This window comes from Zosterops lateralis (assembly GCF_965231275.1).
Source record: "Zosterops lateralis genome assembly, chromosome: Z".
NCBI lineage: Eukaryota > Metazoa > Chordata > Aves > Passeriformes > Zosteropidae > Zosterops > Zosterops lateralis.
In genome coordinates, this window is record NC_139800.1 from 67,697,634 (window position 1) to 67,709,633 (window position 12,000).

Here is a 12,000-nt window from a genome sequence, read left to right on the forward strand (position 1 = left end):
TGTGTCAGCTCACGCACACCTGGCACTTCTTGGAGCACACTCATGGGCTGGATGGATGTCTGAGTGTTCTGCCATCTGTTATGTGTTAGTGGATTTCACCCTAGCATGTTGTTTGTGTGTGCTGAGGTCATGTGGCTAGTTTTTTGTTTGCTTTGTCTTTTCTTTTTTTTTGTTTTCCATATAGATGTAGTTCTACCTATGTACAGAGTTGAGGAAAGCCATGCAGAAATGGCTGGAACAGGAAGAAAGCTGTTACACATGTTAAGAAAACTAAGAAGTTGAGGGTGAAGAGGGGTAAAGACAAGGTGTTCACTTTAATGTTGGTATTATGTATGAGTTTCATATGTCAAGGGAAGCATAGGAGCCTAAGTGCTTGGGGCATACATACACATCCTTGTATATATAATATGTGTGTATTATATATATAAACCTATTTTGAAACAGCCTAGCTTGCGTTTTGAGACCATTTTATCCAGCAGCTTGCTCTGAGAGCTGAAGAAATCTCTGAGTGGTTCCTTGTAATTAAAAGATAAGTAGTAGAGCCATCATTCTTTATACCTACTTTCTCTGCTTTTAATAGTTTCATTAACACTTTGTGTCTCCAAAATAACGTTGGCGTTTATTTAAAAAGTGGGTGTTTGAAACAGTTTGAAACCTTCTATGGAAAAACTGCATTAAGAACAATAGTTTCACTGGCCTCTGCCTTTGTATGAAAAACACCTTGTTAAAGTGGTACCTGATCTTTGTGAAATGCTTCTTGTTAAAATCTTTTCCAAGTGCACATAGTCAGGAGACTTCATTGCATTTTTTTTTCCTAGCCCTATATGCTTTTTGAGAGGGACAGATAAAGATGAGCCTTCCTTTCTGTCCCCTGTTGCTATGATCCCAGCAATCTACCAGCTTCATGCTGGGCTGAAAAAAATGAATGAATGCAATTAGTCCTTCAGGAGTCATGGTCATTGCATTCATATGGACAGCCATGTGTAATGTATATGGCATATGTAATGAGAATATGTATACATTTCAATGTTTGTGTATATATACTTACATACATATACATACATATCTGTGTATGTATGCATTGAAGTGTGTCATAAGGTGGTGATGTGGTGTAGAGTGTAGCATGAATATTATGTGAGGGAAAAAAATCTGAAAATGATTTTTTTAAATTATTTTAGTGTTTAGAAGGTGATTGGAATTTCCATCAAATTTCCAGGTCTAATCTTCCAGTTAATGTATTTTGTGTTAAAGTTCAAAGCAGTAATAAGAGAATTATTTGTAGATTCTCTGTTTTAGTTCTTGGCCATCTTCCCAGTTTGCTGTTTCTTCACACGCTGGTAATTCTTGGGTCAGTAGGTGGGCAGGTAGATAAGCTCCCATTTGGGCACCCCAATGTAAAATGAAACAGAAGAATTACGTGAGTGTGCTTTGAAAGCTCTCCTAGCTTATTTGAGTGCCTTGTGACTTCTTCAAACATCAGTCTGTTGCTGGGTGGAGGAGTGCAGCAGCATTGTTGAAATACTGGACTACGAGGAAAACGCATTAAGAAGGTTGGTCATTGGGAACAGCTGAGAGAAGATGCTAACATAGACACAACCTTTCCTAGTGAAACCATGAGCAGACAGTGGTTTGTCCATGCCTTTGAGATATGCCTCTATTGCTTTGTGTTACTGCTCTTCAATTTTTTTTCAATACAATTAGAAGTACTTTAGATCTGAGATTTTCTCCCAATAAGAACTTTTTGCTCTGCTACCTAGTTCTGAGCATTGTTTTTTAAAAAAATATCTTTAGTCTCATGATTAATCTAATATTCCAGTGTTTCTGAATGGTCTAATTCACTTTTGAGAATAAAGGGCCCTGTTTTGTTTCTGTTGCACTTGTGCTTAAAATTTAGTCAGTCAGCAGCACACCAGCATAATGAAACAAAAACATTTGGTTTGAAATAAACAGACAAGTTATTGAAATTGCATTCTGATGGTATTACAGTTGTTATGAGTAAGCCATACTGTAAGGTACTTCAGCACAGCTGAGTGGACGAATAGAATCATTCACATATTAGGAGTCTTCCTTGCATTTTGCACTCTCCCTTTTCATTGTAGTCTCTCCAAGCTAGATTATGGTAGAGCTCATTTAAAATGGTGCATATTATTTTACAGTGTGCAAACATGTACAGATATCTGAAATCCTCTTTTTTAGGAAAGTGAGCCTGGATTGTTTCATTATAAAAGCACAAATTCCCATTCCTATACATTTTAGAAAACAATTTGTGTTAAAATGAAGTATGTGAAAATACGTGTGTAAGAAAACCCCCACTGTTCTGTGAGAATTGAGGTTGTATTTCTCCACCACAGAGTGCCAGAAAAATACAAGTAAAAGAAAAATACACCCCAATATATATATTGTATGTATATATATTTAATCTGGGGAAACATCCTTCATATTCTGCTAGTGACAGGTTAATGAAAATACATAGTTAGATCCTAGTTTTTTGAAGAAAATGAATTTATTTTAGACTGCTGCAAAATATAGAGACATAGCTTGGTGCTCATATTCTGTTAACTGGTATGCAAAGAGCTTTTTGGCATTTTTCTGTTTAAAGGCATGACCAGTAAAAATGCTGTAAAAAGAAAAAACACCTAACAAGAAGGTGCACAAGTGTCCTGTTAATTAGCAAGATCTGCTTGAACTGCTAATACCAGTTAAAGCAAATTGTTCAAATTCTGCAATTTTTACTTGAAGATTACAATTCTTACTGTTACTTGCATTATAATCTAATGGAAGAATTTTCCTATCCATGGTGACAAATTGCGTGGAAAAACGACCTTAGACTCACAAGACCTGTAAATAAGTTATTTTTCATGTTCATTTTCTTTTCCATCATTAGATCAGCATATTAAACTATTCATCAGTAGTATCTCCAGTAAAGAATTTTATTTTATGTTTATCACTGAGTAACTTTATTTCATCAGACTTTTGGAGAATCTTCTTATTTGATAGGCACCATCTTTAGGTTTTGATTACAGTCATGAAATGGTGCAGAGTGTAGAGAAGAAATTATTTATTTACAGCTGGCAAAAAAAAAAAGCGTGAGATACATTTACTTTAATGCTGGTCACCCTCTGCTAAAACATATTTGTTTCATTCTGAAAGATAAAATTTGACATTTAAAAGGAGCATGTTTTGACAGAATATATTTTGTGCAAATTAATGCTTGCCATGGAGCGTTGACCTTCTTTATTCATTAAAACAATATAATACTTCCGCCCCAATATTACTTAGTTTTTCTTGCTTGGGGGTGGATGCTGGCAGTAGCAGGCATGTTCACATGGGGTAAGTTGCTCATCAGTAGCAGTTGAGCACTGCAGCAGTTCCCTGGTGGGTAGCAATGAAGCACTACGTTTTTGGTTTTGTGGACTTCGAAGTTATATTTTTCATATTCATGTTATAATTCGGAGAATTTCCTTCTCTTTATAGACATTTAAATCACATTATCTTGTTGTGCAGGGACTTGCTAAGAAATAGATAGTTATTATAATGCTATTACTGTACATAGGATTTTTTTGTTTCGATTTTTATTTTGAATTTGTTTCAAATTTGTAAATAAATTTGCATATCTTTTCTCAGCCTCTGTCTTTAAAACTGGACCTGAATACATTCTAACTCTTTTAATCAAAACTAAACAAAAAAATTCCCCGAATCACTTGATGTCTAATATTTTGTTGGTTTTGTAGTGCTGTATAAATAAAATAAGATTTTTTTTCATAAATGAAAAAAGATTTTTTTTGTGTGTGTGAGAGGACAAAGAAAACAAGTATTTTATTTTACTTACTGCTAATTTTAATGATGATCTTTGTAGCACAGTTCTCAGCCTTCAATACTAATTCATCAGCATTAGGTAAGGAGTTCTAGGAGCTTTAATGATGTTGGGTCTTTTGCAATTGTTAAAAGTTGTTGCAGGAGAATTTACCAATTAATGCTGTTAATGACCAGGAAAAACAGAGGCATTGGGTTTCTGTTTGTTGGTTGTGCTTTTCCCCCTTGCCACCCATCACACTTTATTTGATGTCTAATCGGATTTTTCAAAAAATAGTTATGTATTCATATAGGCAGGGTATTTGGTGAGCAGAAGTTAACAAAGTAGGAGCTATCAATCCTGCTCTCTTTCCTATTGTTTCCAGAAAAGAAGGAAATAAAGAGAGACTCTGGAATTTGAAAGTATTGACCTTCTGACACGCACACACAGCATGGTCATTGCACTGGCACACAAAGTGCCTTAAGCCACCATAATGGCAAACTGCATTTTTGAAGTCACTGATATGAGAGCCAGCTGGATGGGGGATGGACAGCCAACAGAGACTCTGCAGCTATTTGTAAGTTACCACTTTAGAGCCAGACAGCTTCACTTTTATATTCCCAAACTTACCACTTTGGAATAATGTTGCTTTGTTCGGCTTAGCCAGGGATTTGTGACTGCTACATAGACTTAGAACCATTTGGTCCAGAATTGTGTGGTCATTCTTCATAGAAATCTGCTTCACAGAGTCATTTCATTCATCTGGTCTGGGGGAGGGATGAGAAACAGTGAAGGAACATTCAGATATAGCTTTCTTCAAGGAAATTGTGCATCCACATTAGCTAGTCTCTTTTTAAAGGTAAAGGCAGAGATTTGGATCAAGCAGTTAAAAGCCAATTCAGACCACTGTCTTAAGATTACATGTGATCTCTTGGATAGGCTTTGCATGTATAGTCTGGAAAAGACCTAATACTTTATGTACTGCAACAGCTCTTACCCCTGGCCCATGTATTTATTTATTTATTATTTGTTTACAGTTATTGCTCCAATACACTTTTACATAATTTTGCAGTTCTCTTGGGACATAGTTTATTAAAAATTAGTGATCCATCACTAAGTGGGGTACAGTACAAATACTGGTGCTCCCCAAAGGCGGTTTTTGTGCCAAACCAAAAGAAATAATAGGGATACAAAAGCTGCCAGAAAGCGTGTCCCCCAATTGCTAATTAATCAGGCGAAAAAGCACCTCAGCAACTACAGCTGAATGTGGAACAGTTTATTGTAAATACTGAATAAAGATATGTTAAGAGGGCATAGCATCTCTTTGTTTGTAACTATGTATAATTTAAAAAAAGAAAGTCAACCGTGTGCTGGAGCCAGTGGGGAATTCTTTTATGTTGATGGCATTGTCAGTGCATAGACCTCTTTGAAGAAACTTCATGCTATTAACAAAAAAAAAAAAATTTAAAGATTTTTGTTGATTTTTTCTGTCAATTTCTGCCTGTTTGTGGTAATTAATAACAATATCTCTAGACAACAACCAAGGCCTTAGAAAAGATGTTTTATAAAACTTCTATCTGCACTAATCTGGATTACAAGGTGTGATAGAAAAAGAACCATTGCTGTGAATATCTGGTATCCAAAGCTGCCAATCACTTTTGGCACAGCTCCCATCATGGTCGCTGTGCCCATAATTAAATGCCTGTCATTAGTGTATTTTTCCATAACATTTACAATGGAAAAGGCAAGGGGTCCTTGCAGAGCTACGGCTGTCAGGGGAACAATAAAAACTAATTACACACTCGGCTGTCACCATTGTCAGCTCTGCTTTTGGGGCAAAGAACATGGGAAGTGTGTGCCCAATAATTTTATATATATATATATAAAATTATATATATCTGCAATGCCCAATTCTGGAAATTCAGTGCTATTGAAGTCATATTTACTTGGAAGATTATTATTCTTTATTCCAAAGATTTTAATTCTAGGGTTATATTTGTCCCTTCACTTATGCCCAAGTTGCATATGCTTTTCTCTATGCTTTTGAGACACATTTGCCTTTCTCTAGTTCTTGCACACTTTCTGGTGAACTGAGCTTTCTAATAAAATTGCTGTGATCAAGGCCTGTATTTGTCTGGGTTTATTAAATGGGTGGGAATCATCTTTGGTATGCTTTTTCTTGTGCCTTGCATAGTAACCTGGTTTAGAAAAAAAACGGAATGAAAGCAGATAGTTAGGATGTTTGTGTTTTTTTCTGTTTCTAGCCCATAGTGTGTGGGTTATCTTAAGTGAAATCAGGCTAAGATTTTGGTGTACTGCAGTAGTGACTTGAGTGAAGTGTGTACTTGTTCCATTTATCCTTGCACACACATTTCCATATGTAAGCGTAAATGCATAATTGAAATGTGAATTATCTTAAACACTGTTCTTAAAGACATTGAAAGAATGAAGTTGTGCCTTCACACTGATATTTACTAATTTTTATTTTTACAGCTGTATAATGAGTAGTTCATTTAAGCATTTTTTGGGCCACTGTTTTAAAAAGAATATATCCTCAAAACTAGAATTTTAAATATATTTAGGTACCAAGAGTTGCAGACAGCAGCCATATGGGATTTTTAGAGACTGCTTGGTGTCTGACTGTCCTAGGTTTTATTTCAGCTTTTCTGCACATGTAGTTTCTTAAATATATTCCAAAAAAATGGTCTCTTAAAATTGATTAAGTAAAATTGCTTAAATACATACCGTCATTTTTAAAAGTAGAAGAAGCCAGTAGAAGTCGATGATGGTAATGAGGAATGGAAGTCTTATTTTTTTTTTTGCACTGTATGCGTTGACAGACACTGCAAGGTGTGTTTTTTATTTTTGTTTAAAAATACGTTTACTATTGTTGGATTTTTATTGCAGTATTTTTGAAGGTATTCTTATCTGACTTATTAACACAAAAAGATTCTTGAACTACTTTGAATAGGAGTTGATTTAGGTCCTGTATTGATGATTTTATGGTGTAGTTCTCCTGAATATGAGATTGAGTAGTTAGGCTTGCCAATTTCTGTGAGGCTGCACGATCTGCGTGAATTGGATCTAGTGACAGAGCACAGAAGCGTGGGACTGTAGAACCCTGTGGGTTTTTATCTGGTTGGGTGCATATAAGTTCTAGACTAGATTTTTTTTAACAATTTTTGCAGAGTTGGGATCTCTATGTTTGGAACTGGAAGAGGGTAAAAGCAAACCTGCTTGAATAAGTAGAGTTTTGCTGTCAGCTGTTTCAAAAGTGAGAATTGGCTTACTACGTGTGATTACATGATAGATATTAGTGAAACTCTGAGGTGTTGAATGCCATATATAGTGTAGTATGGTTTGGTATGTGACAAAAAAAAATTAAGATCATGAAGGTAAAATAAATCAGATGTAGTAGTACACCACTGGGACACTTGTGTTTTGTGTTTTCCAAAGCAGTATATACAATATATGGTTCTCTCCTTGGTGAGATACTCCTTAAAAACTGAGTGGATCTTGTGAATGCCCAAATAGGATGGCATGATTTCCTCATTGAAATAACTAAACCACTGTATTCAGGAAAGAAGTCTCTGTTTTCTAGAAATTCGAATAATAGCCTTCTTAGAATAAGAGAGCTCCCTGGAGAATGCTACTTCTCCTTGTAAATATAAAATCTTTAATATATAAACCATGTAATTTATTACCTGTTTACCAAAATGATGAGCAGTTATTCCTGTTGTGTGGTATGTCCCTGTAGTCTGCGATTGCTGAGAAAGCAATTACTCTTACACATTTTCATTTCATGGAGTATCAAATATTACATTTCTCCTGGTTTCCAGTGGACCTGCTCTTGTCTAGTAGCTGTGAGACTGAGCATAAGATGAAGATACATCTTGAAGGAAATATTAAATTTGAGAAGATACATATTGATGAAATACAGTTGGTAAAATAGAGTCTTGTAAAAAATCCAATTCTAATTTTTAGAATTTTACAGGTTGTTAAACTGTATCCATCATTCATATGTGAAATTTGATTGTAGTTTTTTGTCTCTGTGTTGGTAGATCACATTTTAAGACATTGGGCCCAATTTAATGCTATGTGCATCTATTTGTAGAGAGTTGCCTGCAAAATTTCTGGAAACCTTTGAAAATTTTATGTGTTGATTTTTAAATTACATTTCAAAAGTGTCATGTGAATGTTATATAACTTTTTGTGTTACTTCAAAAATGTTATAAAGGAATGCATACACAATTTTATTGAGGAACTTTCATATTAAAAAGTCTTCAGACAAGCTACCTTTAAAAAAAATGTAGTAAGAACAGTTGCTGCAGACCACAATCATTTTGTAATACACAGACTAGAATAATCCTCACTTAAAAACATGACATATAAATCAGTCTCTAAAAATCTGTATTGTAGATGGGAAATTCATTAGCAGGAGAGTTGAGGGTTTTGAGGGTGTAAAAGAGATTCTTTGTTGAAATAAAACCAAAATAAAAAGAATGTTGTTATTTGCAGTATCTTTAATCAAGGTGGTATGAAATTTCTCATTAAGGTTAAGATTCACATTATCATAACAAGTGACAGCGTGGGTGAAGAAGGAAAATTAATTACAGAGGTAGATCATACTTGCATCTCATTATATCATGGCTATTCACCGCATTCAAATTCCAAGCAAACCCTTTCTCTGGATCTCAATTTATAAAACTTGCAAAAAATCACTTTATGGAGAGAATCTCCATATTCAGTGCTTCTACTCCAAAGCATGATAGTTAGCTTAAAAAAAAAAAAAAAAGTTTTTTTAGTGATTTACAGCATTACTTTATTATTACTTTCTCAGATCATGTGTCTGACTGAACTACATTTTATAACTTACTGTAAAAAGAAATCTCCATTTTCCATACTAGCTATCTTGATTTAGTGCTCATATAATGGCCTTCTTCAGAGCAAAGCATTTGGAAGACTTTCCTAAGCACTTAATTTTAGGTGTGGAGTGTGGAGGTAATGTATTGTTACTGATGAAAGCAATTTTGCCTTTGTAATCTGAGTGAATCAGATCATTGCAGTGCCCAATTAGGATTTCTGTACTTGTTTTTTTAATGGATGACAGAGGAATGATTGCTTCTTTCTGTTTGCATGCTTATTTACTTCATGAAGCTAATATAGTGGATGCATACAAGACTGAATTTTTAGATTAGGCTTAGTATCAGCTTGGTTTAATCCAGTTTTCCTGAATTAACAGTTTTCTTTCAGATTCAGTCCTATGCTTAAGATAAAATGTTGTCTGCTTTCCACCATGTAATGGATATGTCAGAGACAGAATGAGTCTTGGTAGTGTCTTAGGTCCCAAAAGTACGTGATGTACCCAGGTGAAAAGGCTCTGTGGTTTTCAGTTAAATGTTCTAGACACTAGTACTGTCACTTGTGATTCCTGTTAGGGGTAGATTTGTTAGTGGTTTTGGTCTGAGAACCATTCCCATCTTTAAAAAGGAAGAGAAATACTAATTTCTCAAGATAATTTCATAGGTTTTAGGAAGAACATATCCTGCACTCCCAGCTACTGTAGTTGGCATCAGTGCAGTAATGCTTTTATTTAAATAATGTATCAGAGGAAGGAACATTGTTTACACAAATACTATTTGCCAGTTGAGAAACTACTTCCTTTATACGGCACATCCTGATTTATGATAAAACGGGATAACTAATTACTTGTTCTGCAGTGTTCCCTTAATAAGTGATTGGGAATAAACTGTAAGTGGTATTCTGCCATATTTATCTAATGAGTGTAGGGTAAAAGTAATGGCATAGTAACATACTCTGACCAGATGCTGTGCTATATTTGCATGAAATTCCCATTGAGTTTACTGAATGTTCTTTTATTTCTTTAAGTTGCAGTAGTAGAAGGGAATGAAGTAAGTATTCACTATCCAGTTGATAGTACTTCACTATGCCTCATTCTCTTTTTTTATTCCTCTCTAAGTTTCAGAAACATTACTAGTAATCCTAAGATGTTTTGTAAAATAGAACATGATTAAATATCTCTAAAAATTTTTACCCTGTATTTTCATTTATCACTTTTGCAGAGCTCATTGAATTTATCTTTTGTTTGGTTTTTGTTTACTGAATGTTTACTCCTCATTAACACTACAATTTTGATCATGGTTACATATTTATTTTGTAAAACTTATTTAACCATATATTGATTAAAATTTTTACCCTTCATATGAGGTTAGTAAAAGGTAATTTAAAAGATAGGTGAGAGATGTTTTTTACAAATTGAATACAGTCTAAAAGTGCCCCTGCTAATTTGAGACTTGGAAACCTCGTAAATTTATTATTTTTAACTCTGTTTCATGAAGAAAGATTTCTTATATTTTCAGGAGTCTTACATGTGTTGTAGGAGAATTTGTGATTTCCTTTAATTATACTGTGTTTTTGTACTTTCATGCTTATAAGCTTTTTTGCATTTCTTAAAGTGAGAGGACTGGAATTGGAAATTCCATCTGATGTTGGCAAGGTTTTAAAATCAAACAAATGCCACAACGATAATGCAACATTCTCCAATGAAGCAGCTTGAACAATCAAAACTTCGTGTGTCTGAAAATTGAACATGCAAGGTGGAAAGATGCATCTGTTCTGCTGTTGATGCCCTTTAACCACAGGGCTGACATAAAATGGTTTTTTTTTTTTTCAAAAGATCCTGACACATCTGAAGCTAAAGCTGTAATTTTTCCTGCTTTAACAGTAGCTTGTCAGATTCTTTGACTCAAAACTTTCAGTGGAATCTAACATGAGAGACCATGTTGAGACAGGACTCCAACCACTCTAAACAAAAAAATCATATAGCTGCCTTTCAGTTTGAACAGGTAAATTATGATTGTCAGTCCAGTTGTATTTTACTGTCAGAAATGCGATTTTTGGGAGGAGATTTTTTGTACTATGTGGATTCTTATGGGGAGTAAGAGGAGAAACTACTGAAGAAGGAGGGGAGAGCATCTAAATTGCAACCTCTGTTTTCCGCCATGGCACATCTTTTGATTTTGTTGGGTTTTTTCTGCAAGCTTCTAGGAACAGGTGAACACTTCTACAGAAGTGTGAATGCTATACAAAAAGAAAAATAATCCTTTAGTTTAGACATTTTAGTGAAAAAAAAATTGTTTTTAAAAATGTAATTGTGCTATCATTACTTATGAAGCAAGCATCCTGTTTTTTGGATACGAGTACTTGCGTCTTGTGTGTAACTTTGGTCCCTAATGTGATAAAAGACAGTTCTTAACCTTTTTTTTCTGTCTTTGTTCATTTGATAAGATGAAAGCGTGCTTCTTATATATGAATTTTAAACTTCAGGATCTTGTATCTGTGTAAAAGGATGCATTGCTGTCATTTACAGTCATGGTGTGGTTTGAGGTCGTGCCATGACCTAGGTGTTGCAAAGAGAATGAGTGCTTTAGATAGCTGCTGAGGTGGGCTTTCTTTGCAAACTTCACTTACTTGCATCACTTTAAATGGATTTGCATGTAGTACTACCTGATGTGTGATTTTCAAACTTTGCTAATCAGCTTTAGGGGAAGAGCTACTTTCCTAATTGTAAGTAGCTGATTACTCTTCAAAAGTAAGTTGTTGTATTGTAGTATGTCCTTTAATTTTTCTTGTCCCCCTTCCCTTCTCCTTTTTTTCCTTTTTGCTCTGTGACCATGAGTGTTTCCAAGAAAAAATACTTTTGTTTGTAATCTCTTTATCCTTTTAATTTCACCTCGTTAGAATAAAACCAGGGAAGGTCTGGGGGTTCCCAGCAACTGTGTTCTGTCTGGAAGGAGCCATGAAACTGTGGCTTGAAACTGCAGTAAATATTGATTGGATCCCTGAGCAGAGCCTTACTCAAAGCTTACTCTGAAGGCTTGAAAGGCACCTATTGTTCCTTCTTAGTCAGTACTCCATAGCCAAGGCTAAAGTATGCAAGTGTTAGGAGAAGAAGAAAGGCAGTGGGGGAAATGAAACAGTGAACACAGCTGAAGGGGTAACTGCTCAATGCTGAGGGAAGGGAAGCTTCCAGCAGAAAAGGGGCAAAGACTTTATGTGGCTTGCATAAAGCTTTGCAGAGGTGGAGTGTCCAAAGCCATCTCCTTTCTTGTGAGGTGCTAGATGAACATAGTATCATTTAGGTGGGATGTGGAGAAGAGGTAAAAACTTTTTCCTTTAAGGGATGG

At 35.0% G+C, this 12,000-nt stretch overlaps 1 protein-coding gene across 4 annotated transcripts in view; it reads left to right on the forward strand.

The window, feature by feature from the left end:
* EFNA5 (ephrin A5) overlaps positions 1 to 12,000 on the forward strand; it is a 203,834-nt gene that overhangs the window by 6,352 nt on the left and 185,482 nt on the right. The window contains exon 1 of one of the 4 annotated variants that reach the window (XM_083883269.1): positions 3,739 to 4,370. The exons of the other annotated variants lie outside the window; for them this stretch is intronic. Within the exon in view, the coding sequence (XP_083739395.1) occupies positions 4,339 to 4,370 (32 nt within the window). The 5' untranslated portion in view covers positions 3,739 to 4,338. Of the gene's footprint in view, positions 1 to 3,738; positions 4,371 to 12,000 lie in introns of those variants that run through there. 4 annotated transcript variants of the gene reach the window in all.